General features: G+C 39.1%; 8 protein-coding genes across 10 annotated transcripts; 5 read left to right on the forward strand and 3 right to left on the reverse strand.

Moving 5' to 3' along the window:
* The first annotated feature begins 212 nt into the window (after positions 1-212).
* Positions 213-2,045, forward strand: Rrp45 (exosome complex component Rrp45). Its single transcript, XM_066298250.1, has 7 exons — positions 213-508; positions 562-656; positions 712-934; positions 986-1,206; positions 1,261-1,482; positions 1,534-1,667; positions 1,720-2,045. The coding sequence occupies exons 1-7, from the start codon at positions 434-436 to the stop codon at positions 1,962-1,964; spliced, it is 1,215 nt and encodes a 404-aa protein (XP_066154347.1). The 5' UTR covers positions 213-433; the 3' UTR covers positions 1,965-2,045.
* On the reverse strand, positions 1,949-2,937 carry Sap30 (SIN3-associated polypeptide 30). The gene is made up of 3 exons (XM_066298260.1): positions 2,558-2,937; positions 2,291-2,506; positions 1,949-2,242 (listed from the first exon to the last, which is right to left on the reverse strand). Exons 1-3 carry the CDS (start codon positions 2,726-2,728, stop codon positions 2,111-2,113), a joined length of 519 nt encoding a protein of 172 aa, XP_066154357.1. The 5' UTR covers positions 2,729-2,937; the 3' UTR covers positions 1,949-2,110.
* A 939-nt stretch (positions 2,938-3,876) lies between these two features.
* Positions 3,877-5,586, forward strand: Arp10 (Actin-related protein 10). Its single transcript, XM_066298251.1, has 4 exons — positions 3,877-4,265; positions 4,322-5,000; positions 5,050-5,299; positions 5,359-5,586. The coding sequence occupies exons 1-4, from the start codon at positions 4,195-4,197 to the stop codon at positions 5,508-5,510; spliced, it is 1,152 nt and encodes a 383-aa protein (XP_066154348.1). The 5' UTR covers positions 3,877-4,194; the 3' UTR covers positions 5,511-5,586.
* On the reverse strand, positions 5,531-6,898 carry LOC136347880 (ATPase ASNA1 homolog). The gene is made up of 3 exons (XM_066298254.1): positions 6,684-6,898; positions 6,324-6,553; positions 5,531-6,268 (listed from the first exon to the last, which is right to left on the reverse strand). The coding sequence occupies exons 1-3, from the start codon at positions 6,791-6,793 to the stop codon at positions 5,619-5,621; spliced, it is 990 nt and encodes a 329-aa protein (XP_066154351.1). The 5' UTR covers positions 6,794-6,898; the 3' UTR covers positions 5,531-5,618.
* Positions 6,899-7,378: 480 nt separating this feature from the next.
* On the forward strand, positions 7,379-8,785 carry LOC136347881 (RNA-binding protein 42). Its single transcript, XM_066298255.1, has 5 exons — positions 7,379-7,626; positions 7,691-7,875; positions 7,925-8,231; positions 8,357-8,541; positions 8,598-8,785. Exons 1-5 carry the CDS (start codon positions 7,589-7,591, stop codon positions 8,726-8,728), a joined length of 846 nt encoding a protein of 281 aa, XP_066154352.1. The 5' UTR covers positions 7,379-7,588; the 3' UTR covers positions 8,729-8,785.
* Positions 8,786-10,459: 1,674 nt separating this feature from the next.
* LOC136347776 (potassium channel subfamily K member 6) lies at positions 10,460-22,310 on the reverse strand. 2 transcript variants are annotated; one of them, XM_066298064.1, is made up of 8 exons: positions 22,046-22,310; positions 14,305-14,503; positions 12,575-12,751; positions 12,414-12,516; positions 12,194-12,362; positions 11,959-12,140; positions 10,959-11,179; positions 10,460-10,653 (listed from the first exon to the last, which is right to left on the reverse strand). In XM_066298064.1, the coding sequence occupies exons 1-8, from the start codon at positions 22,087-22,089 to the stop codon at positions 10,486-10,488; spliced, it is 1,263 nt and encodes a 420-aa protein (XP_066154161.1). In that variant the 5' UTR covers positions 22,090-22,310; the 3' UTR covers positions 10,460-10,485. The 2 variants fall into 2 exon arrangements, with proteins under 2 accessions (XP_066154161.1, XP_066154162.1); XM_066298065.1 differs by lacking the exon at positions 22,046-22,310 and adding an exon at positions 15,107-15,307.
* Positions 16,764-21,742, forward strand: LOC136347775 (transient receptor potential channel pyrexia-like). Its single transcript, XM_066298063.1, has 6 exons — positions 16,764-17,014; positions 17,102-17,366; positions 17,425-17,723; positions 18,140-18,371; positions 18,426-18,605; positions 18,658-21,742. The coding sequence occupies exons 1-6, from the start codon at positions 16,906-16,908 to the stop codon at positions 20,327-20,329; spliced, it is 2,757 nt and encodes a 918-aa protein (XP_066154160.1). The 5' UTR covers positions 16,764-16,905; the 3' UTR covers positions 20,330-21,742.
* A 955-nt stretch (positions 22,311-23,265) lies between the features above and the next one.
* Positions 23,266-25,359, forward strand: LOC136348013 (cytochrome P450 4g15-like). Of its 2 annotated transcripts, XM_066298506.1 has the most exons (6): positions 23,267-23,547; positions 23,597-23,735; positions 23,790-24,031; positions 24,084-24,812; positions 24,867-25,055; positions 25,111-25,359. In XM_066298506.1, the coding sequence occupies exons 1-6, from the start codon at positions 23,331-23,333 to the stop codon at positions 25,284-25,286; spliced, it is 1,692 nt and encodes a 563-aa protein (XP_066154603.1). In that variant the 5' UTR covers positions 23,267-23,330; the 3' UTR covers positions 25,287-25,359. The 2 variants fall into 2 exon arrangements, with proteins under 2 accessions (XP_066154602.1, XP_066154603.1); XM_066298505.1 differs by having other exon boundaries at positions 23,266-23,547; positions 24,084-25,055.

Below are 25,359 nucleotides of genomic sequence, written 5' to 3' on the forward strand. Positions count from 1 at the left end.
TAAATGTTTACAACCTGTATCTAGAAAATAACACGATTTGAAAAATATGTATGCTCCTATTTAACACAATTTCAGACGAATATAAACGTGATGCTTTAAACATTGAGCCCAAAAATGACCTCACAATATTTGCACAAAAATGGCGTTCTCAATAATCGACGACATCACCGCTTCGCGTTAAACTACTACTGGCAACATTGCCCCGATTTACTATTTAACCTCAAAGAATATCGCTTATTTTTGCTGTTTTTTAGAGCTTCGTTGAACGTTTATTCCACTGTAAATTTGTTTTCTTTTGTTTTTCCTAATTTTCCCATAAAAATAACTAAAATCTTGAAGATTTGAACCACTTCGCATGATTTCTTAATCGATTTATTAAAATAAAACGTTTTAAAAATTTTCACATTATTTTCAATAATCCCAATTGTAAATTATGTTGAATGTACGAAAAATCACAATATCAAACCCTGAAAAACAATTCCTAATTAAAAATCTCAAAGAATGGACGGTGAGTATCCTGAAACTCAATTTTGAACTATCTGAAATAATCCTATACTTCAGAGGCTTGATGGTCGTAGTTTTGACGAATGTCGCGAAGTGAAAATTGAGTTTGGAAAGGATTGGGGATGTTGCTTTGTGTCCTTAGGAAAGACCCAGTAAATTTCTAAATGAAATCATAATATGTTGCACCTGCTAAGTGACTAATTGTAGAGTAATAGCTCAAGTCACATGTGAGCTGCAAGAGCCTAATTCCTCAAGACCCAGTGAAGGTATTCTTAATATAAACCTCGAATTAACACCCATGGGGGACTCCAATTTTGAACCAGGAAGGCAAACTGAGTTATTTTGCCAGTTAAATCGGTTTATTGAGAAGTGCATTAAAGATTCTAGGGCCTTAGACTTGGAGAGTTTATGTGTCAAAATGAATGAAAGAGTATAGCTTTTACTTTGTATGCTAGAGTTTTTTTGATAAATGTTATTTAAGGTATGGGCCTTAAGAGTGGATGTAAATCTTATAAATCATGAGGGTAATATTCTTGATTGTGCTTCAATAGCAGTACTAGCTGCCTTGGCGCATTTCCGCAGGCCTGATGTTACTGCTGATGGAATGGACTTCAAAATTCACAATATCAAGGAGAGGGACCCGATTCCAACAGTAATACATCACTATCCAATTTGTGTTTCTTATGCAATTTTTAGTGGAGGGTCAGTTGTATCATTAAAAAAATATATATCACTTCTAACTTGATATTTTGGCAGAGATTATATTATCATAGACCCAACATTGTTAGAGGAACGAGTAGCTGACGCTTCTCTAAACATTGGTCTTAATGCATATAAGGAGTTGTGTGGTTTACATTTAGGTGGAAAGGCACAAGTAACTCCCAGGCTTATATTAGAAACTACAAATAAAGCTGCAAATAGAGCAGGGAAAGTTGTTGAAATGATTAAAGCTGCAGTTGAAAAAGACACAAATGAAAAGTAATGTTTTGTATTATTACTAATAAGGTATTTTGGAAATTTTATTTTCAGATTAGCAATGAAAGATACAGGGTTTCACACATTGGAACTGGACGATATTGATGTTTCTTTGTCTCAGTTGAGTGTTTGTCTAGATCATTGGAAGACTTTAAAGACCAAAAAAAAGAAAACTAAATTGCCTGAAGGTTTTATTAGCTTTTTTTATTTCATTATAGAAGTTATTTGGGTAATTTCTAGATGATAAAGTAATTATTAAGGATTTAAACAAAGACACTGCAGAATTAATACCAATTGGAAGTGAGGAAAAATGGATTGCTGTGAAAAGTGATGAAGACTCAGAAAATGATGATCAGGTTATGTCTGTGATGTTAAAAGATCAAATTACAAAAACTCCTGATACTGAGAGTGAAGAAGATGAAGTTGTAGTTTTAAAGTCAAACTTGGAAAACACAAAGCAAACAAAAAAGAAGCGACACACTTGATACTTTAATAATAATTATTCTGCCATCTACAAAAATTATACTCCTATTTTATATCTAATAAACAATAAAGTATTAAAGATATTTTGAGAGACAATTCAATATCCAAAAAAAAAAACACAAAAGGCTGGAAGGCAAACAATCCAAAACTAAGTGGTCTCACTGCTATTAACCCCATTCTTTTGGTCGAGCTTGTTGCCATTTGTTTTCACAGTATATATGAAAAACGTTACCACATCCTTTTCCTTCACAGGTATTGTTTTGAAGTGTTTCATCAAGTTCTACGAAATAAAACTTGCTTTCTGTTTCCTAGTGAAACAAGAACTTACATCTGCAAGTTGTGCCTTGTTCAGGCTAGGCTTAGTAGGTACTTTATAATGTCGCTTATATTTCCTTAGGGTATTCACTTGCAGCTGAAATAAATCGACTTCAGGGATATCAGTGTCTGTTTCATTGCTGTCATCCTCTGAGTCTCTTCTTCGGCGCTTTGTTCTTGCACACTGAATTATCATTTTGTGGAAATCACAAATGTAAATGTGACGCGCCTGCAAATAAAAGATAATGTATTGTTTTTATTAAAATATAGGTGGACTTACAGTGTTGTCCAAAGAGAGATTAAGTCTTCTTTGGGTCACAGTTTTCTGAATCCTCTTGCTATAGGAAGCGTTACCTGCTGCTTTAGTGCACCTTTCCGCGTTATCAATTAGGCAGCAGACTTGATCCGTAGGACCTCTGGAATCTTCTTCTCCGGTACTGAAACCGTTCATTATCTACGGTCGATTCTAACTAGATGCCATCACTTTTTTATGCGGCGCCACTTAGAGGCTGTTTGTTATATTGGTCCATTCAAAATGGGACTAATGCAAGGAAGATTCTATTGAGTTGCTTTTTGTTAAGTTTATTTTCCAAAGACGTAAGTTAATTAGTTGTTTTTTTACATAAAAACTATTTGTTTATGTTTTTCGACGTTTGCCGTCACGGCAAATGTCACAAATCATAGTCATTCCTGCTGTCATATTATATTTGTATTTCGTTACTATGTTTATTAATTGAAATTTATATGTGTCATTTAAACATTATATTTGTTTTCTAATTTACAGGTGTACATTGCGACATGAGACTGAATAACCGCAATGTATAATGAAATTTATGATGTCCTTGCCATGATAATATATTCGATGTTGTCATGATGAGTCCTAGTAAGGACCTTGTAAGAAAAAAAACATTTTTTGTTGTGCATGCAGAGTGACGTCACACATTTCTTTAATATCAATTATTTATTATTTACAATTCTTAAAAAAAACTCTGTCATGTAGGCCCGGAATTATTTGACAACGAGCCCGTATGTCTTGATATGTTCTATGTAATCGCGAACAAACAAATGAACCTAATTTATTTTAAATACGACCGTTTACCGTACTTTATTAGTTGTTTGATTTTATTAAAACTAGTTTTTTTCAAGGCGCCACGGACTTGTGTGTTGGATAGTTAAATTTTTTTAAATACTAAAAAATATATTAACATTTAAGCAAAGTTTTTATTGCTGAATTTTACTTTCGGAATGAACAATTCATAAACGGAGAATGAACCCTTGAAATTCAACCCTGTTCTTTTCACTTTTATGTTATATGGGGTACGTAAATAAATATTAATTAGATTTATTTTTGTTTTATTTTTTCTTGACCGATAGTAAAGATTAATATTAAAAATACAGTTAGGTTTATTTATTTATATTCGAAATTACGTAGAACATATCAAGACATACGGATTCGATGTCAAATAATTCCAGATACTTGACTGAAAACTTTTAAATTCACGTGATACGTAACGTGATTCTTTAAAACATGTGACTTGATTTTGTTATTATTGGTATAACCTTGGTAACACACATATTCTTTTGAAGAAAAAGGTGATGTCTGGCAATGTTGCATCGTAGTGCTTGAAATGCGTGTTAATCTTGGTAATTTATGTCATGATCATCAGGATCGTTTTCACAGTTTTGCTGAAATTTTCCTGTATTTTATAAAATCATCTTATTTTAAAAACCTTTCACACATAGGCAGTGTGTCACGTTAACGTAAATGCCACGTTATTTTTCATTGGTAAAGATTGTATTGATGTCAATTCTTATGGAACACTCGCTAACGTCAATGTCATCAATCATCTGTTTATTGTTTATGTTATGGTGACTAATAATTTTAATAATTAATCATTTATATATTCCCTCTTAAAAATGCCTGTATATGAGGCTTTAACAAGCGAAAAACATGCAGTAGTCTTAGATATAGGAGCAGCTTATACAAAGTAGGTTCTCGCGGATTTTTTAATTAACGTACCATTGAAGGTATATTTCTTTTCAGATTTGGCTTTGCAAGTGAGTTTGCACCAAGGCACATAATTCGAACAGAGGTCCTGTTCAAGAAAACTAACACCCTTCGCAAAATCTTTGATTTCGAATCGCCCCAAGACCTTTACGACCTCCTTGTTGACTTTATTCACTTGATCTACTTCAAATATGCTTTGATAAGCCCAAAAGATCGCCCCATTGTTATTGTAGAATCCTTATTATGTCCCACCCTTTTCCGAGAAACTTTAGCTAAAGTCCTGTTTCTGCAATATGAAGTTCTATCTATTTTGGTGCTTCCATCCCATTTAGTGTGTCTATCAAGTTTGGCTGTTGACACAGCATTAGTTGTGGATGTTGGTTATAAGGAGGCAGTGGTTATGCCAGTTTGCTTTGGCTTACCTATTGTTCAAGCTTGGCAAGCTTTACCTTTAGGAGGAGAAGCAATTCATAATAATTTAAAAGGGCTATTGAATAGTGCCAATACAGGAGTACAACATTTGTCTGAGGCAACATTGGAGGATATTAAAGTACGGTGTTGCTTCGTGACTAAAAAGTCAAGAGCTGAACAGCTGGCTTTGGCCAGATCTGACTTAGTTGCTCCTCCAGATATTTTGTACCCTCACAAGGGAATTGAAACTTTTACCATTACAGGAAAAGTCAGGGAGAAAACATTTGAAGTTCTGTATGAAGAGGTACATAAATATTTTTAACAGTGAAAAATATCTGGTTAGAAATTTACAGGATAATGATCATTTGTGCCTATCTACAATGATATTAGATGCAATATTGAAAGTGAATATTGATTTAAGACATAAATTAGCAGAAAATTTAATTTTAATTGGGGGAACCTGTATGACTTTAGGCTTTAAGGCGAGGTTGAAAGAGGAGCTTTTAAAGCAGGCAGCAAATACCAGATATCAAATCTTAAACATTAAAGATTTCAAGTTTCATTCCCCACCATGCAAGGAAAATTATGCTGCTTGGCTTGGAGGTATAACAACATAATAGTCAAAATTAGGATTTTTCTTTTATTGTTTCAAACCATTTTAGGATCTATCTATGGAGCCACAGAAATTCTGTCAATGAAGGCTGTCACTAAGGAGTTTTATTTGAGAGAAAAGCATTTACCAGACTGGATTAATTTGAGAGACGTGGATGCTTGTAAGACATGTGATGATAGTGACAAAGGAAGGGTATTATGAAGATATTAAAACAGCAAATATAATAAACAAATCTCCTGTTAATTTATCCAAAACAATAAAAGCCATGCAATTTTCACCTTTATATTCCACACAAAAATAAAATATTAATTAAGCATTATAGGGCCTAATTAAAAATTCGGAGAAACTCTTAATTTTCTCAGCTCCTCTTACTTCATTTTCAAGTAGTGGCAACTTAACTACATGAAAATCTTCATAAAGATCTGCAATTTGATCTAGGTACTTTTCCTGGATTTTAATTCTGGCATTGCACATTCGACAGGGAGGCTCATTTTTTCCTTTAAACACTAATTGATTAACTATAATATTGTGTGTGTCAATTTTCACTTTTGTGAGTTCCTGCACTAATCTCTCAGTTTCATATAAAGACAAAAACTCTGCAATACACACACAAACAAAAGTGGTTTGATCTGGGTTTTTGAACTGCTCATTAACCTGTCTAATAACCCCCATCAGATCATCTAGTTTGCCTGAAAATTGTTCCACATTTAAGTCCTGCATTCCTAATAAACTGCTAAATTGTGATATCATTGGAGCCAATTTTTGCTTGATTTTAAGCAGTTTTCCCAATCCCTTTTCAACCACTTGTGGAAATGACAATAGTCTTAAAGTGTGTCCAGTGGGGGCAGTGTCAAAAACGACTACTGAATAATTCATGCTTTTTATAAGCTTCATTACTTCTGCATAAGACATAGTCTCATCAGTTCCTGGGAATGCATTTACTAATTCTTGAACAATTCCTAAAAATGTTGTTTCATAAAGTTTACAATAAAGATGAAATTTGAGCTTAAAAACCTTTGCTCATTTTCATCACATCAGATTCTCCATCGAAATAATCATCAGGTAGCTCACTTACACCTACATTTGGATCTATTTCCATTGCATATAAATTAGAAAAACCATTCACAAGAATCGGGACTTTGGTAAATTTTTGGTCAAAAGCATCCGATATGTTGTGTGCAGGATCTGTTGATATAATAAGCACAGATTCTCGGACTTTTGATAGTTGAACTGCGAGACTACAGCTGGAAATGGGATGGTCATTTTATTTTGACAAAATGAATGGTACTAACGTGACATGGACGTAAATGAACACACGAGAATTAACTTACTAAAGAAACTTTATAATTGAATAAAATAAAAGATCTTTCCTACCTGCAAGTGGTCTTCCCTACACCTCCTTTCCCACCTACAAATATCCACTTCAAACTTGTTTGTTCTATAACGTTTTTTAGAGACGGATCTAGAGGTTCAAACTCTGCCATTTTTAAAGGGCGAAGTTTCTACGTGTATGTGTTTTTAAGGAATTTAAAATTTCGTATAAATATTCAACAAAGTATAACCATAATATTGAAAATTGGTGAATGCGCCTGAATTAAATGTCTTGACAAAAATAATATGGGTACAAATGTGGCAACGTGGTGAGTGGTGCGTTCCAATTTTGGAGGAATAATAATTAAATGTTGTCCGACTGCAATAATGACACAACACAGAGTTGCAAACGAAGTTGTAGATTTCTTATTAGAAATCTAATATTGTTTCTAAATAATTTACAACATGCTAGTCTTTGAATGCAAAGAGGGTATTTTATTTATCAGTGCTGCTGTCCTAATCGATGCTCTTCAAAATTTTAAGCACTCTAAATAAAACATTTAGTGATTTTAATTAAAGATAAAGTAGTAAACCTGAGACAACAAGAAAATACTTGATAATTTATGGAGCCTAACTACGATTTTATGCATTTTAACATTTGTTAGCACATTAATATAGTCTCAATGCATGGTTGCCTTATCGAAGAAAAGTTTTTTAACCTTTAATTTGCGTGCTGTCACAAAACATATGTTGATTTTGACAGATAAATTGAACAAAAAGTGAAAGGGGAACATAAAGTATTAATTATTACTATTAGTTTACGTTTTAAATAGAAATAAATATACAAAGAAATAGTGAAAATTTACTCTTTAAAGTGCTCATTTTCGTGATTTCTGAATTACATTTTCTTTCAATAAACATCCGAATTTTATACAAATTTTCTGAATTCTTCCCCTAACAAACCAATTATGGATCAATTTAGACGAATGGAGGACGAAATGAGCAGGTAAGAATACCTATTTTCTTCTCGATAGGAGTGTTCACATTTTTTTGACTAATAATCTGAAAAGATTTGAGGCTGAAATTTCAGGCCAAGCCATGGTAAACGGCTTTAGTATTGGACCTACCTTTATACCGGGCTTTGGCAATATTCCCCCGCCGCCCCAACCACCTTTTTTAATTCCACATCAATTGGGAAAGAAAGTTATTAGCATTCCTTCAGCTGTGGTTTCAGCAAAACCTACACGCTATCAAAGTAAGTTTTTAAAAAGATTATTATAACGTTGCTAAATTTAGCACATTAGGTGCTGTTCCAAAAAGCGCCCCTCAAATAGCTCCCCAGCCAACACCTGCGGCATCTTCCTCGTCACAGCAGCAGGTAGATTTTATTGCTCTTCAAAGTGAAGTAGAAAAAAAACTAAAGAAACTTAAAAGTGAGAAAGTAAGTGCAGAATTGGCAATTTCGCAAGGGAAAGCTAGTAGTGCCTTTCAAGCACATGGACCTGAAGATTTCAAGAGAAAAGGACCAAGGAATAGGAAACTCACCAGAACTGCTGGAGGTCAAACTTGGGAAGATACTTCATTAGCAGATTGGCCAGATGACGATTTCAGGTATAGCTCATAAAAAAGCTAAAATAGAATTGCTTTGTGGAGAACATGACCATATCAAATAGTTGTGGTGTTCTTCTTGAAGTATTCCAACTCTAAATTAGTGAAATAAAAGAGCAATTTTATAGAATCTTTTGTGGAGACTTGGGCAACGATGTGACTGATGAACTACTGACCAGAACTTTTAACAAATTCCCTTCTTTCCAAAGAGCTAAAGTAATAAGGGATAGGAGAACAAATAAAAGCAAAGGATATGGTTTTGTGAGTTTTAAGGAACCTGCAGATTTCACCAGAGCCATGAAAGAAATGAATGGTTTGATGAAATGTATTGCATATCAATATGAGGAAATCATTTTATTTGATTTTCAGGTCGATATGTCGGAAGTCGCCCTATCAAACTGAGGAAGAGCACCTGGAGAACCAGATGTATCGACGTTGTTAAGAAAAAAGAGAAAGAGAAAGTAGCATTGATTAATATGTTGACATCTGGGAATAAATAAAATTCTTTGTAATAGTTTAGTGAATAACTGAATGGAATTAAATCGTCCACACATTAATTTTTTTTCATTTTTACTTATTCCAGTGTGTATTCCAAATAACTCACTGTGTAATAGAGCATTGAAAAAATCTTCTAATTTTCCCAAATGACTGAAGATTGACCCTAGTAACCCATACTGAACATCTAAGATACTAGCTGCATGTAGTGTTTGCACGATGGTTTAAGAACTATCAAAATCTAAATATCCCTCCTCACATTTCTGCACTCCTGATACCAGACGTTGAATTTTCAGTCAAATATTTTCTCGAACTGGTCTTCCAAAACCAGAGGCGTCCATGATAATAAATTTGCACTAAATATTTAAGTGAAAATTTATTACTCCGATTTTAACGAGATTCGGGTCCACAGTAGTCCCGTGATATGGTTTTGATATGCTACACTCAAAACTCGAGTCGGACAACTTCGATTTTGTAGACCAACAATTTTCCTGATGATTTTTTTTTTAATTTTTTGGATCCAAAAATCGAAGTTGTTCGATTCGTGTTTTGAGTGTAGTATATCATTGCTGTACCGTACGGTTAATGTGGAACCCAATCTCATTGAAATCGCAGCACTTAATTTTAATTTTTTTGCACAATATTCTCATTTATACCACTAGTTTTTCGGTTGCCAAATTTTTATAAAAATTATATCGATTTTCACCTGAAAAGTTTCATTGATGTTTAGTGCTTAAGATTTTGAGTACTGCGAAGGAAAATTGGTTTATGTAACCGTGGACTGTGAAGCTTTTTGGCAATTTAAAGTAGTAATTAGTGCAAGTACTAGCAAATTCCACGAAGGAGGTCGTGAAGTTATCACTGATGCTGATAAGTTGGTTCTATTATTTTATGCAGAGTTGTTATATAACATAAAAAGTATGAAATCGTTGTTTTTTTTCGTAATAAGTGTTTATCTGTGAAGAAGTTGAATTTAAAAATAATGGGAAATAAGAAATTTAAGCTTAAAAATGGCGGATATCGCGATACTGCGCCCTCTATTCGCTGATAATTCTACTATTAGTATCCGCGAGTTGACACCTATAATGGAATCTAACCTATTTAGGCGAATGTTGAAGTTTGGCTCAACAGATGGCCGTCCTTAATAAACTGGTGACTATCTGAACTGACCGTCTTTATTTTATTTATAAAGTACTCTACAGTTGAAACGTTTCAAACTTCTCAACCTCCCAAATAAAAAAATAAGAATTTGGCTATGGCGTCAATTTATTTTAAAGATTTGTATGAAAGTTTAATGATTTAGAAATTAGTGGCGTAGATGACAGTTTTGTGTAAAAAAAGTAAGAATTTAGTTACTTCAGTTTCAACGAGATTTGGTTCCGCAGTAGTTATACGATACAGCTTTGATATGCCGCTGTCAAAACTTGAATCGAACAAGTTATTTAATTAGAGTTTTAACCATGGCATATCATAGTTGCATTGTACATCTACTATGGAACCCATTCTCGCTGAAATTGGAACTCTCCGTTTTCACAATTTTTTTGTGCAAAATCATTTTCTAGGCCACTGATTTTTCGCTGAAAATTTTTTTGAGTGAATTGTACGTTGTAAATATTTTTGGCGCGGAATTTTTTCAAAAATTTAACGAAAAAACCTCATCTTCGTGAACTACAGTGGCGTCATTCCACATTGTGAAAATTTGGTAAACGTATGGTGAGAAGGATATAGTCCGCAACTGACGTTCACAGCAATAGAAATTTTATTAAACGGAACTCTCATAAATAACAATCTGCAGAACAGGGTGTTCTTTGCTGGCATTCTGTGCTGTTATATCCTGGATAACAGCCTGGATCGCTTCCTCCCACTCCTTGTCGGTCTTATCCTTTTCTTTCTTGTCCCTCCGGCTCCCTATCCTTTTGGGCATCGACACCTGATAAGTTTAAACTATATAATTGCAAAACTTTTCCAATAATATCTCCGCCTTTGTATAATTGCACTTTCGATCAATAAACAGTGGAAGTAAGGTCGCAAATATATTTTAAGAATAACTGGAATTTAAAATGTACTATTGTGAATGAGGATTTTCAAACTGTTTATACAATATTGATATTCCTACTTAGAGGAGCGCTGATTGAGGGGACTGAAATAATAATAATCAAGTGGATCTGTTCTGAGTGATGTTGCATTGTAAATATTTATAGAGCGAACTTGTCTTCTACCATAAGTGAGTCATACCACTGTGAGGACTTTCATCAAATCGTGCTGGAAAGCCATCACATCCAATCCAGGTGCGTTATCAGCGAATTTCCTGAAATTTTCAGCTAAAGGGCCTCGAAGAGCCTGCAGTTGCCTCCACGATTGGGCGTATTGCCTGCGCACCAATTCGATGATTGTGGACGTAAGGGCCAGACCCACGAGGATGTAGAGGGTGCACAGTAGCATGTATTTCGGTTGTTCTGAAATTGAAGTCGAATAGGAAAATTTCCCAGATTTTAGCTGCATTGCGGCAGCGCGGGGCACGCTTTGAGAGCCTGCTTCACCCCTTAGACAGCTGTCATAGTTTTCAAACAAAAGAGCGCTGCCTTGTTGCCATTAAATCGAGTTCAATCGCGTTTTCAGGAATTTATTTCCTCGATAATAACGCTTTTCTCCGGGGTAGAAGGAAAGTGTACCGGCATTATTTTCTACCCCTATGCGTTTCCACTGAATATAACACTCCCATAAGTTCCAACGTGGGCCCTACTTACCATCTCGTTATTGCTTGTTTTGTTTCGTTGCATTTTTCGTTTTTTTTTTTTGTGAAAACAATCATTCGGTCAGAGCATAAATATTTGCCGCGTTTATGATGGCGAACGTAAACTAGGCACATTTGTTCGCGTAAACGACCCTATTTTCTTTTGATTCAGTTTGTTTTATGGTTGTTTGCCATTATAGTCGAGATTTCTCCTTAATGTGAGTTAATGTATTTTCGGACAAACCTCGTCTAACCTATTTGGTTGCTCAACAAGCAAAACGACGACAAACTTAGCACAAAGTCTGGCCGTTGGGACGCATTCGGAGGGAAACAGTCGACGCTCCTGTTTATCTAAAAGTTCTTAAGCAACATCGACGGAGAAATATTGTATTGGAAACGCTTTCCCCTTCTAAGTTAGAAATCGACGTTCAATAAATATCCCGCCATTTATCAGATGGATTCCGGCCAAATGCCCGTGTTCCGCTTTATATCTAAACTTACTTGGCACTAAATCCCCGAATCCGATGGTAGTCATCGTGATAAAGCAGAAGTAAAACCCATCAAAGAAGCTCCAATCTTCCTCCCACAGGACGAAAATGGCAGCTCCCGCTGCTAAATATACGAACAGGAAGCAGACTGCGGATAGAGCGTAGGAAGACGTTCTTCGGGCCACCATCGCGGTTCTAAAACCGTTCCCTGGCGAGAAACTCGAATTTCATCTCTTACTCGCACTTACCTTAAAGTTTTAGGTAAGGGAGGTATTCTCTTAACAACAGCCGAAACGGTAGAGGCAAATAGTCGCCCCCAGTCAGCTATGACAGTCATCGTCAAGGGTATCCCCACCAGGGCGAATACCACGCAAAAAGCCTTCCCTTCGATGGTCATTGGGACGATGTTCCCGTATCCTAAAAATAACACAAGCATATTTAACGAGAATTTCCAGAGATTCTTAATACCGATGGTCGTGAGCACGGTAGAGGAGAAGAAAACCGCCTTTAGAGTTGTCCATTTCGCCATTTCTGGTTTGGGTCGCAGGGGTATGCCGTCGTTAAACGAACTCTGGAAATCCGGGAAGTAAGAAACCGGGCTAATTTGAAAAATCGTACAGTATTAGCACCTGTAAAGCCAATTCGTACTCGTCCAGCTCGGTCATTATGGTTATGAGGCAATCCAAGTGTCGCAGGTCAGTGTTGTTTGCGATGGTTTCGATGAGCTGATGCCGTCTGTTGCTTAAAATGTCGGTGTAATGCTGGATTCTGGACAATTCGGCTGGAAGCTCCAACCGTCTGAATACCTGAATTTTCCGTAACAAAATAATAATTATTTTGCCGGAAAAACGGGATCAGAGGGGGACACGAGGTTGAGATCGCTCTTAAGGCAGACAAGGAACGTTTTACCAATATTCTCGCATTTTTCGTTAACAAGCGGATTTTATTGCGTAGATTTATCCTCTGGATAAGCACAAATAAACATATTTTGAGCAATTTCGTATTGTGTTTAAGTTTGCCCGGAAAGCTTATTTATCAGCCGTTGAGGGCTTGAATTAATACCACGCGAAAGGCCCCATTTGGGGCTTACGCCATTATTCTCCCTTAGAATAAAGAAAGGGCGTATTTCTGTAACAAAATTACATGCGGTTAGGCCGCAAATGTAGTAATTTGATTCTTGCGGTTGCAGGGAAAATAGCAAATAACCCTTTTTATTTGAAGCCGCGTAGGTATTAAATGCGGAAGCAGGGCATGTGCTGTTCTCATATGAGTCATCCTTGATGTCTTAGAGGAATTGAAGTAACATTGATGAACGTAGAGGACACAGCGAAGCCATTTTTACGACAGAGTTTGAGATGCTAAAAGTGTACCAAACAAAAGTTTTTGGTCAGTTTAAGATGCTAAAACTCCACTATATATACTATGTGTTTTTTTTTAAATTTGCTACTCACTAAAGTTAGTTTCAATGTGTAGGAAGGCCTAGGCCGATCTGTCCTTATATTAGGACATTATTGGAGTAGTATGGCTCTAAATACAGTTACAAAATTTTCAAAAGCTTGTTTAGTTCAAACAGGTTATTTCCCCAATCTCCCCTCTGCCCCTATTTATCCTTGAATTGACATAAACGCTTCCAAAATCGTGGAGAAATCAATGCACTACAAAACTACACAAAATTACCTGGCTTACTATGGTGCTAAGGGCAGTGAAAAACTTTCAAAAACTTACTGAGTTTCTTTGATAAACATGTCACTTCTCCCTTCCCTATCCCGAACGGCTCTGTTTGTTTCGTGATAGCGAGAAAAATTTCATGATTTAAAGAACGATGAACACGCAGCAAAATCACACAAAAGTCATTAGCCCAGTATGGTTTCAAAAGCTCAAAAAAATCTTTAAAATTTCCTTAGTTCTTATGAGAAATGTTACTTTCCCGATCTCCCATCTGGCGCGCTACTGATTATTCCCGAGTCACGATGAAAATTTCAAAATTTCGCGGAAAATCTCCACGCCGCGAGATTGGCGAAAATCCATTGGCGTAGTATCGCTCCAACAACAGTTAATAATTTTCAAAAACATTTGCTCAGTTTTTTTGACTTAGATTTTCCCTACGGAACGCCCTGCGAATTGTTTACCAATGCGGACCAATCTCGGGGAATTTTAGGAATTCTTTCCTGGAGCTGGCTTTATCGGTTCTCGAGTTATTGCAACCTCTATGAGGCCGCACAGTCCGAAAACTAGGTCGCTAAAATTGGGACGCGAAAAACCTTTTTACATCTACCTTTATCGGTTTTTTAATCATTTTGCTTTGAAGAAAACTTAAATGGAAATCAAAAGTGATCAGTAATTATTAATTATCACTTACCAACCCTCCTATGACCGTGTATCCGGCCAGAGCCACCAACAACCCCATGTGCTGGCAAAAAGCCTTCAGGCGGAGACTGCGCCACCAATCGCGCACTCGAGACTTAAAGTCCATGGATGAACTGATCTGAATTTGGACACGCGTCTCGATGCCACCGCCGACGATCAGGGGCGTCGTGACGAATTTGTCTTCCATGTTTCTAAAAAAAAAAAAAATAGCTCGAGAGCTTGACTTGAAAATTTTTATTGCGTAAAATGTGGAAGAGGAAGTATCCAAGTTTCCAGCCTCATTGACGCCACCCTCTATCCTTCTTATACATCCATTTTTGCATGGTTATGACTCGGCGTATTCCTAGTAATTTTCTTATGATTTTGCCAACGTATCAGTACACTTTAATCATTGAAGGAAACTTCTTGAAAAAGGCTAAACAAAGGACACTTCAAACCTTTCAAATTTCAATAACAATGTCGTAAATTTTCGGTATAGCAAATGCGTCTTTTCCAGAATTTACTATCACCTTTAGTGGGGCTGTGGCACATTCTATCAGCATATTCACTTATACGTAACAATTCAATTAAAATAAACACTTGATGGGTGTTTCTCAATTCTAATTTTGTTCCAGTGATGAGAAACGAATTCTCCACGATTTTTGGATTTAGATATCTCCGTCGGGATATAGAGTAAACGATCCTATGGCTGAATAGTTTCAAAATTTTAATATAAACATTTAGAGAGCTTTTACAACGCGCTTTAAGCATTATCGTGTAAAGCATACTAATAACCAAAGGATAATGCTACTTACCCAATTCGTTCTTATTTCGGTTACGAAAAATGGAACATCCGAGCGGGAATCGTCGCAGGGTGACGGACAAATTGGCACTGAAGAGCCAGACAAACTGGCGAAACCTCGCTGAAAACAAACTCGAATAGGGCCCATTTGACCACACATTTTTGCAGCGTATTGTGTATCAAATCAATTGCAAAGAGAAGTTCCTCTCGGAAACGTTGCGTTCTGTTCTAATTCGTACCAAGACCAGTGTAAATTCGAAATATTTCACTGTCTAATGCGGGGATGATCCTTGGAGCCGCGTAGATCAACTCGTGTAGAGACATATACAGGGCGGCCCACGACAGAGTTTACAGCCAATATCTCACAACGCTGTAGAAATTTTAGTAAACGATTTATGCGGGCTTTTATTGGGCTTGCAAACTAAAATGGTAATAAAATGTACAGGGTTGCGCGATAGAAATGTCCAATCTTTTAAGTGGTATTTACACATGGATGTATGTAATAATACTTTTCCTTCGTTTCGCCATGATCTAAAAAAAAAAAATGGTTTTGATTCTCCCCAGCAATGGAAGAGCGACTTTGATGACCTTTACGAGGTTTTCTTGACAATAAGGCGAACTGACCTACGTACGTTAAACTGCTCAAGATCCTTGAGGTGCATCTGCCTGTCACGGCCGCTGCCAACTATGGATACACTTCGTGCTGGAAACGAATTGTTCTTTCGTCCGGCTGTTCCAGAAACGAACCACGAAAGGTGCCTGACGAATGTTGACGGGGTACTGCCAGGGCAGAGTGTAATTGATATTGCGCAATTATCAGCCTTGGACCCATTCCTGTTCAACACTGAAGATCCACCAGAAGGGACCAACGGGGAAGGTATCTTTGCTGATTATGTGCGATACCCTGCTTTCGGATGCACAGAAATCTTTCTCGCGACGTTTTATGAATTCTTAGCTTCGGATTTTCGGTTTCATGGCATTTGGTAAAGGGCGTTTAACTCAACCTCAGAGATCTCACTTTCCTCTCTAGTCCCCAACTTGTTCAGATCACCCGTTGATATGGTACTCATTTTCAGGTAATTTTTCCCAAGGAAAACGATGGTAAAACCAGTTTTGAAGAATCGCCATAGATGATAAAAAATTGCATGGATTTCCATGGTAAATTTGCTTTCCTTTCGTAAACACATCCTCGGGCATCCCAAGCATAATAATAACTGTTACCAGGTTATAGCAAATATTCTAGTTAATGAATATATTGACCTTGTTTGACTCATTGGAGACTTTAATTCGCATATACAAGCCATTATGGACGCGTATACCTTCTCAATTATTTCTGTGCATTATTTGAAGGTGATGGAAATTATATCGTTAAGTTCGTCTATTAGAGGATCTATAAAAAATTGGCACAGACGTAGTTCGGCTTATGTAAACTAATATTCAACTACACCCACGATCCACTTTCCTCATGCTGTGTTTTATCGTAATTTGGTCGTTAGATTAGCATTCGCTCATGAGAATTCCTCTTGCAGGCTCACGGCTACTTGTGAAAATTTTCAGGTACCTCTGAAGTATTACGAACGTGCCCATATACGAACCATCATTACGCAAATAATTTTATTCGAATTTCTTTGATGATGGTACCGGCCAGTTGATCTTCGTCGTCCGAACGCTTCAGGCCTTGAGAAAAATATGATATAATTCAGTTGTGCGGTTCGAATCATGATATATTAGTCTTTGGACTATGCAAGCCAACCTTGAATATCCGCGTAATTCCTCACTTGACGACAGCATTAGAGAAATCATTGCTGACCAATGAAGAACTCCCTGTTCTCCATGTCCAATTGGTGGCGGACCAGCGTAGAATCTGATATCATCCTCAAGGACTACCGCAGCTCCAAGGAGTCGGAATGTTCTTTGACAGGTATTTAATTGGAAATTTGTCGGTAAAACACTCTAAAGTCGTAATTTCAAATTTTCCCATTTTCCCTTCACGCGGATAACTTAACAGATATCTACGAGAGCTTTTCCAGCATTGACCATCTGCCCTTCCATTACGCAGCGATCAAGTTCTCCTTAGAGGAACTGAGTCAATACAACGCCCGATTCAAATGCCTTATCGAGCTGGATTGGCATGGAGTTGCTCCTGAATACGTTAAAGAATTGTTTGGCGAGGGCAATAATATTCTGGAGATCAATGTCGGCCTCCTATGGGCAGCTTTTCTAGGGAAGATGGACCTGATTCAAGTTTTCCTAGAAATGGGAGCGCAGTTGAGGTAGGATATGCGTGTATGTACGAGGTGCAGGAACATCTTTTCAGTCCCTCTTGTTTAGTTTTTACGAGCACATCTATGGCCTAAGCGCCCTCCATCTGGCCGCTTTCAAGGGGTGCATCAAATCAATCCACTACCTCTTATCCCAGAAGGGTTGTCACGTCAATCTCATCTGCAAGTGCTACTCTCCTCTGCATTGCGCCGCATTTGGGGACAACCCAGAGGTAGCGACGCTCTTGCTGGAAAGGGGGGCAAACGTTGACTCGCTTACCAACGACGTGCACTGCAATATCGAGGGCGTTCTGCATTGTGCAGTAAGGGCGAATTCTTCTAGTTGTCTTAAACTGTTTTGTCATAAAGGTAATTTGAAATGATAATCCACAGTAGGGAAACCGGACGTTGAAAAACCGGGCCTTAGCTTCGACCAATGTCGACTTTTTCTTCCGACAATCGTAACCTGACAGAACATGAATAATTTGACCTTTAATTGCGCAAACATCTTCCATAGCTGATCTCTCTTAAACTGCTGACCGCGTTGCAAGTTCAGCCTGAAAAACCTGTCAGTAACTTGTCAACTAACGGCTGTCGCGCAATAAAATCCAGACTATTCATGTTCAGGGCAGCTAGCGGCAGCATCGATTTGCTGTCAAGTTAGAAATGGAGGCATTGGCCCGTGCCCAACGAAGCTATCCGTCGGATAAAGTTATCAGCACTCCAATAATTTCGCCCTAACTGAACATTGGTAAACCGGCCCTTAATTTACTATTCTACTTAAGGAGCAAATGTAAACCAACTGGACAGTTCTGGAAGGACTCCCATACATTTGGCCGCAGAACTGGGATATAAAGAGTGTCTGAAAGTTCTCGTGGACGCCAAGGGAGCCAATGTGGACCATCAAACTAAAGAAAAGCAGCAAACGGCTTTGCACTTGGCTGCGGAGCATCGTCACATGGACTGCATCGAGGTGCTTCTGGAGCAGAACGCCTTAACCAATATAGTTGACTACAGGTGAAACTTCGGTTCTCAACAACAACCTCTTTGACTTTCTATATATATTTTCAGGCACCATACCCCCCTACACTTGGCAGCCAGAGCCCAGTGTAACAGCAGCGTGAAGCTTCTACTTAGCAAAGGCAAAGCGAGCCCCAATGCGCGGGATGTTAAGCAGAGAACTCCTCTGCATTTGGTCGTTTCTGAAGCCAACAAAAACAACTGTGCAGAAACTATTAAAACTCTTATAAGGTATAAACCGCAAATTAAACCGCAATTAAAACCGCCTATAAATCATCATCAGGTACGGAGCGGATGTGAACGCCAAAGACAACGAGGGCCACACTCCCTTGCACCTGGCAGCGACTAATGAGCTCTCAGATTGTGTAGAAACGCTCATTCTGCTCAATGCCGACGTCACAGTCAAATGTAAACCCGGTTTAACGGCTCTGGGGATGATCTGTCGCAAAACTCCTAACGGAATTGATGCCATCAGAAAGAAACTGGATGCAGCCATTAGGTTCAGCGAAAACAGCGCTCGTAGCAAGGGATCAGAATTGGAGATCGATTTCTCGGTGATCCTCAATCAATATCCCATGGAGATTTCCTTTCTGAGCACATTGCTAGACGAGGGCCAGAAAGACTTGCTTTTGCACCCGGTCTGCACAGCTTTTCTGCACTTAAAGTGGAGAAAAGTTCGGAAGTTCTTCATCTTCAGGGCAATTTGCTGTTTCGTGTTGGTGGTCACAATGTCTGCCTATGTGCTTATGGGCATTGCCAAACACTGCTACAACTTCAGCAAAAACATCACCATCACCTCATATGAAGAGGATAGGAATTTGTGCCTGAACCACTCCTTTTCTGGACACCTAGTTGTGGCCCATCCTTATGTCGTAGAATTTGAGTGGTATCTAATGCTGATATTTGCCATTGGTGTGACCATACGGAAGCTTTGCGCCATTCCTGGATATTCTTCGGTATACCAATACTTTTTGTCTTTGCAGAATTTCCTTGATTGGAGCACTATTGTCACAGTGTTTCTCATTTCTTTCGTTTATTCTGGAAGAACCTACATGTGGCAGAACCACGTGAGTGCTTTCGGTGTCTTGATAGCCTGGGCCAACTTCCTCAATATTTTAGGGGAATTTCCGTTCTTTGGTACGTACATCTCCATGTATGCCTCGGTCCAAAGGGAATTCTCCAAGCTTTTACTGGTATTCTCTTGCCTCCTCTTTGGCTTCACCATAAGCTTCTGCGTCCTCTTCCCCAGCTCCGAAGTATTCTCCAGCTTCTACATCGGCTTCATCACAGTCATGGTGATGGCGATAGGAGAAATGAATTTGGAGTTGATCACCAACCCTAGCCAAAAAAATTCCGCGTTTCTACTGCAGGGCTCAATGGAGATCATTTACGGTACGTTTGTCACTTGCGTCACAATCATCTTGTTGAACCTGCTAGTAGGCATAGCAGTTCATGACATTCGAGGCCTGAAGAAGACGGCGAAATTGGCCAAGCTCACTAATGCTACAAAGCTCATTTCTTGCATAGAGAAAGCTCTATTTACCGACTATTTTCACAAGAAGATACTGACGGAAGCGTGTCATTGGAGCACCTCGGTATCCACTAAAGGGTACTACGTGGTCATTGTTAAAATGCACAATCATAATGATGATGGAATTCTGCCTGCGGACATACTGAAAGCTGCCTTCGAGGTCGCTAGGAAGCACCGCAAGAAAGGATTTAAAAAGAAGGGGAGTAGCCGAAAATCGCTTTTTACCGCCCAAGAAGAGTTGAGGATGAAGAGCAATTACTGGTCTTGTAGAGATTATGATAGGTGCGAATTAGGGGAGTTGAGGAAAGATGTCAGGAATTTGTATAATGAAATAATGAGTTTGAGGAGTGTTCTGGAGAGCAATCAGAGGCTCGTTAAGGAAGTATTAAGGGTGGTCAATGCCGGAGATGACTTCCTAAATTAGGCGTTAGTAAAGATATTGGTTTATATTAAATATTCCTTAATTTGTCCCTCCTGCATTGTCCATCGGGCAATGTTTCTCCAGGTACCAAAAAACCCTTTACCATAAAATCTAAGATTTATTTACCAAATAGCCAAACAAAGCCAAGCTTTGACGTTGAATGGCATATTAGCTGCGATGAAGATAAATCTACATAAAGTTGGACCAAGATGGATGATCCCCACAGAGGACCCGGTATTAGACTACCTCCACCTTTTATCTCAGATAGATGTCACACGCAGCCAAAAGGAGCATTTAGCAAAGGTCACCAACTGGGACCTCTTTAAAGAGAAACTAATCTGCGAGTATCTGAACTTGGGGCAGCTGCCTCATGAGAGCAATGCAGAAAATTTATGATGGAGCATCACCCTGGAGAAACATCTCGAGACTGCACTCCTGAGCAAGGCGGAACTACTGAAAAATTCAGAACATTGGAGGGTTTTGTGTACCATCCAACGCGAAGAGAAACAGGAAAAGGGAGGACAGGAGAAGTTCGCGCAGGCGTGAACATTTGGCCGGTTTCCCATTGGTTCACTGAAAGGTATCCAGTTCTTTTAACGGAGAGCGACCTTTTGTCAGCCATACTTAAACCTCCTGGAGGTCGTAATACCAAGTATGCGTAAGCCTTGAAGACGACGCGACATCTGGATACGTTCTGGAGAACTGTGGAGCTTTCACGCGTGCCAGAATATAGTAGTTGAGACGACCAATCGCAATGCCTAACGAGATCCAGGAGTCGCACCCCCAGCGTACTTGTCGACTTGCGAGCTCCCTCCATCCACTAATTCACTAATTTCATTCAATTTCAGTTTTGAAACAGATCATTTTCGACCAAGTGCTAGAGAATAGTATATTCTGTAACAGACATGGAGTGGAAAGTTCATGCCAGAGCGACGAAGGTACATATGGGCGTAAGCAGCTGAGTACCAATAATTTTCCATCACGAGGGCTCCAATGAGTTCGGGATGGCCCCTATTCCATAGAAACTGTGGGAATCCCATAGCGGATTTAAGGCATTGTGGGTGACGAAGCTGTGAAGATTTTGAAATTAAAAAAGGGGAAAATTAAGCATGGAAGAACTAGTCCCTACTGCGTCCGGTTCGTGCGATCGAGTTCAGGTTCGAAATGGACACACTGCCACGTGGTGTTTGGGACAACTTAGTGAGAAGTTAAGAAACTTGTCCCATATCTATGTTAATCCTGGTCTCATCCGCGAAGAGCAAGAACGTGAAATCGGACCGTTTGACAAGGTTTTCGTCGGAAGGCCTGCGCGGATTAAAATCCTTTGGATTTGGATAGTGAATAGGGTCCAGGCGAATATCCCAAATTTGAATTTGAACTGTAGTGAAATTTACTTGAAAGAATAAAGGTTTTTTATTTTATAAATAAATTCACCATATTTATTTGTCTCAGTAGTGTAAACGAAAGCGACATCACAAGAAAGGAATAGAGGAGGAACAGCATTTCTTTAATGATCAACACGTAGATCAAGGAAATTCGAAAAAAATATTCTGTCTACTGGTGAAAGGTTTTTTGCTGTGTATACTTGGTTGAAAAGGGAAATAATTAACTCCGTGAGCTACTGTCTGGTGAATGCTAGTTGCTAATCAGCGCTTTTCAACCACCTCTTACTGCTACGCGCTCAGATGACTCCGAAAGACCAACAGCTACAATACTTACATAGTGATCATCAACCTGAACCGCGATTCAGGAATCGGCAGCATTCTTAAAAATCCCCTCAGTAATCACATCCTCGTTTCTTGCTTGTTGAATGCATGCTGCACGATATCTGCTCAAGCACTATGAAGATAGTACAGGGGAAATCGGAACATGCAGTATATAGTCATCGGTGCTCTCATTGCAACTGAACATTTGTAGTTAATTTAGCGCTTAGGGTCAGGCACATTTTTGACCTGCGGCCTGTTGCGCCACTGCTTTTTCTTGCTTCGTCCGTTCTCATCGTTGATCATGCACGCTAACGCTCGAGAAACCAGGGGACTTCGCCGGGATTACGGCCGCCCCCAGCAGGTCCGGCACCCTGAGAGAAATGTTTTAATCACGGCCCCCTCATCCGTAAGGAACGCCACTAACCATGGAAAGTCGGCCGCCCTGGGGCGGTAAAATTGGACTGGCACTGCCTGGAACACTACGAAACCAGTGGTGTGCCACAAATGTTTTTAAATTCGTTCGCGGCCGCAGATTTATTCAACGAGCGAAATTCTCAACTTGAAAGTAGCCGTTCGGCGTCAGTTTGGAACGGGGGCAACGGAGCACCCCTCCTTTGCAGAGATCTGGTGTGGCTCCTGCAAGCGAACCTGACAAGTACCTCAGGAATAGCGGGCTCTGAGTCAAGGTTCGGTTTCAGTCGGCTCTATTTTTGGAGAAGTTTGGAGGCCGCGAAAATGCGTTTCGTAGGCGATCCTATATCCCCAAAGACTACGAGGGAACGTCCAGAAGATTAAGTTGAGGGATGTTTCAAGTATTTCCTCGTAAAACTAGAAATAATTGTTTTCCCTCTAATTTGTTGCGGAGATATTCGACATAGACCTGGTTCGCCAATTACAATACTTAATCATCATATAATGATCTCATCGTAATATAAGCTAATACATCCCGTGCAGTAAGAATATCGTCAAAAATGATGGCTATACGTGTTAATTAATAATGTATGTTCACTTGTGTTGAATAACGTCAAAGGGAATACACTTGACCCGTCTGCTCCTCTTCGTCTATATATGCAAAATTTCTTAATTCCTGTGGAAATTAAGGCAGGCCCCATTCAAAATCTATCGTAAATACCAGCTTGATTACGATGCGCCATATTCTATTAAACTCATTAGCACCTTTTCGTTGATTTAAGGGAATAAATTTGCAATTTTTCCGACCGATATAAAAGCTGATTGAAGTGTAGTTTTTCAGTTCAGTAGAAAGTACTACTTCGTTGTTGTACTTACCATAAGAGACCATGTCGGTGGCCGCTGAAAGTCCGGACCTACTCCGGAATTCCGGGCTCATTACTCCCGTCAACACCTTCATCGTCCTCCTCGCGACCCTCGCCACCCTTTACTATGTCTACTGGAGGGTATCCAGAAGGCGCATGATTGAGCTGGCCGAGAGAATTCCAGGACCTAAGGGGTTCCCAATAATCGGAAATGCATTGGAGTTCATGGGGTCTCCTCATGGTAAGCATAATAGACCGAAAGTTTCAGTACCCTAATGCATAGATTGCAGAGATATTTATGTCGGTATACAACAAGTCAAAGGACTTGGCCTCGGTCGCTAAAGTTTGGATTGGCCCTCGATTACTGGTTTTTTTGCGGGACCCTCGCGACGTTGAAATTATCCTCAGCAGCCATGTGCATATTGACAAGTACCAGAACAAAGCAATATAAGGGCCTTACTTTCATATAGCCATCTATTTAAGGTCTCCAGAATATCGCTTCTTCCAACCATGGCTGGGCGATGGCCTTTTGATCTCCACGGGTCAAAAATGGAGAGCTCACAGGAAGCTGATCGCTCCCACCTTTCACTTGAACGTCCTCAAATCCTTCATTGATCTGTTCAACAAAAACAGCATAGACACAGTGGAGAAACTGCGGAAGGAAGTTGGCAGGGAGTTCGATTGCCATGATTACATGTCTGAGGCGACAGTAGAGATCCTCTTAGGTAAGCCATTTTCCATAACATACCAACTCGTCTTGCAGCATTTCCTATACAGAGACTGCAATGGGTGTGAGCAAGAAGACTCAAGATCAAAGCGGTTTCGATTACGCCATGGCTGTAATGAAGCTCTGCGACATTTTGCACATCCGACAAACCAAAATCTGGCTTTACCCAGACTTCATTTTCAACCTGACCAAAATCAGCAAATATCAGAAGAGCTTGATCAACGTCATTCACAGTCTCACTCGCAAGGTCATTCAGAAGAAGAAGGCCTACTTCCAGAAAGGAATCCGGGGATCTGCAGCAGATGTACCTGAGGAGCTGAAGACGCAAAAGTACGAGAGTGCGGTCAACAGCAAGACTACCACCATTGAAGGCACTTCTTACGGACAGTCGGTAGGCCTTAAAGATGATCTGGATGTGGACGAGGACGTGGGAGAGAAGAAGAGAATGGCTTTCTTAGACTTGCTAATTGAAGCTTCACAAAATGGAGTGGTTATCAATGACGAAGAAATCAAGGAGCAAGTCGATACGATTATGTTTGAAGGTCATGACACCACTGCTGCAGGTTCCAGCTTCTTCTTATGTCAGATGGCAGCTCATCCAGACATTCAAGATAAAGTTATGCAAGAGCTCAACGAGATCTTCCAAGGGTCTGACAGACCTGCGACCTTTGCAGACACTTTAGAGATGAAGTATCTGGAAAGATGTCTTTTGGAGACTTTAAGGCTTTTCCCTCCAGTGCCGATCATTGCGCGCCAGTTACAGCAAGAAATCAAGCTAGGTAATGGACTAATATATTTGAGAAGTATTGGCTCTATAACTTTTTTTCATGTAGTATCTGATACCAATATTATTCTCCCTGCCGGAGCTACAATCATCGTAGCCCAATTTGGGGTACACCGTCTAGAGGAGTACTATCCAGAACCCACTAAATTCAATCCGGACAATTTCTTGCCGGAAAGAGCAGCTGCTCGCCACTATTACTCGTTCATTCCTTTCAGTGCCGGACCTAGAAGCTGTGTGGGTAAGTATTTTTGTCAAACTTTTAAGTATGAGAAGTATTAACGTTTCATGTTTAGGACGTAAATATGCCATGTTGAAATTGAAGATTTTGCTTTCGACAATTCTGAGAAACTACAAGATTACATCCAACTTGAAGGAGGATGATTACAAGCTGCAGGGCGATATCATCTTAAAGAGGGAGGACGGATTCAGGATCAGCCTGGAGCCAAGAAAGCAAGAAGTAAAATGTTAAATATTTAGTCAACCGACTGTATAAATTAGTTAGTTCAGTTTAAGAAGCAATGAACAATAAAGTTCTGCCCATA

This window comes from Euwallacea fornicatus, chromosome 30 (assembly GCF_040115645.1).
Source record: "Euwallacea fornicatus isolate EFF26 chromosome 30, ASM4011564v1, whole genome shotgun sequence".
In the NCBI taxonomy this organism is placed as follows: domain Eukaryota; kingdom Metazoa; phylum Arthropoda; class Insecta; order Coleoptera; family Curculionidae; genus Euwallacea; species Euwallacea fornicatus.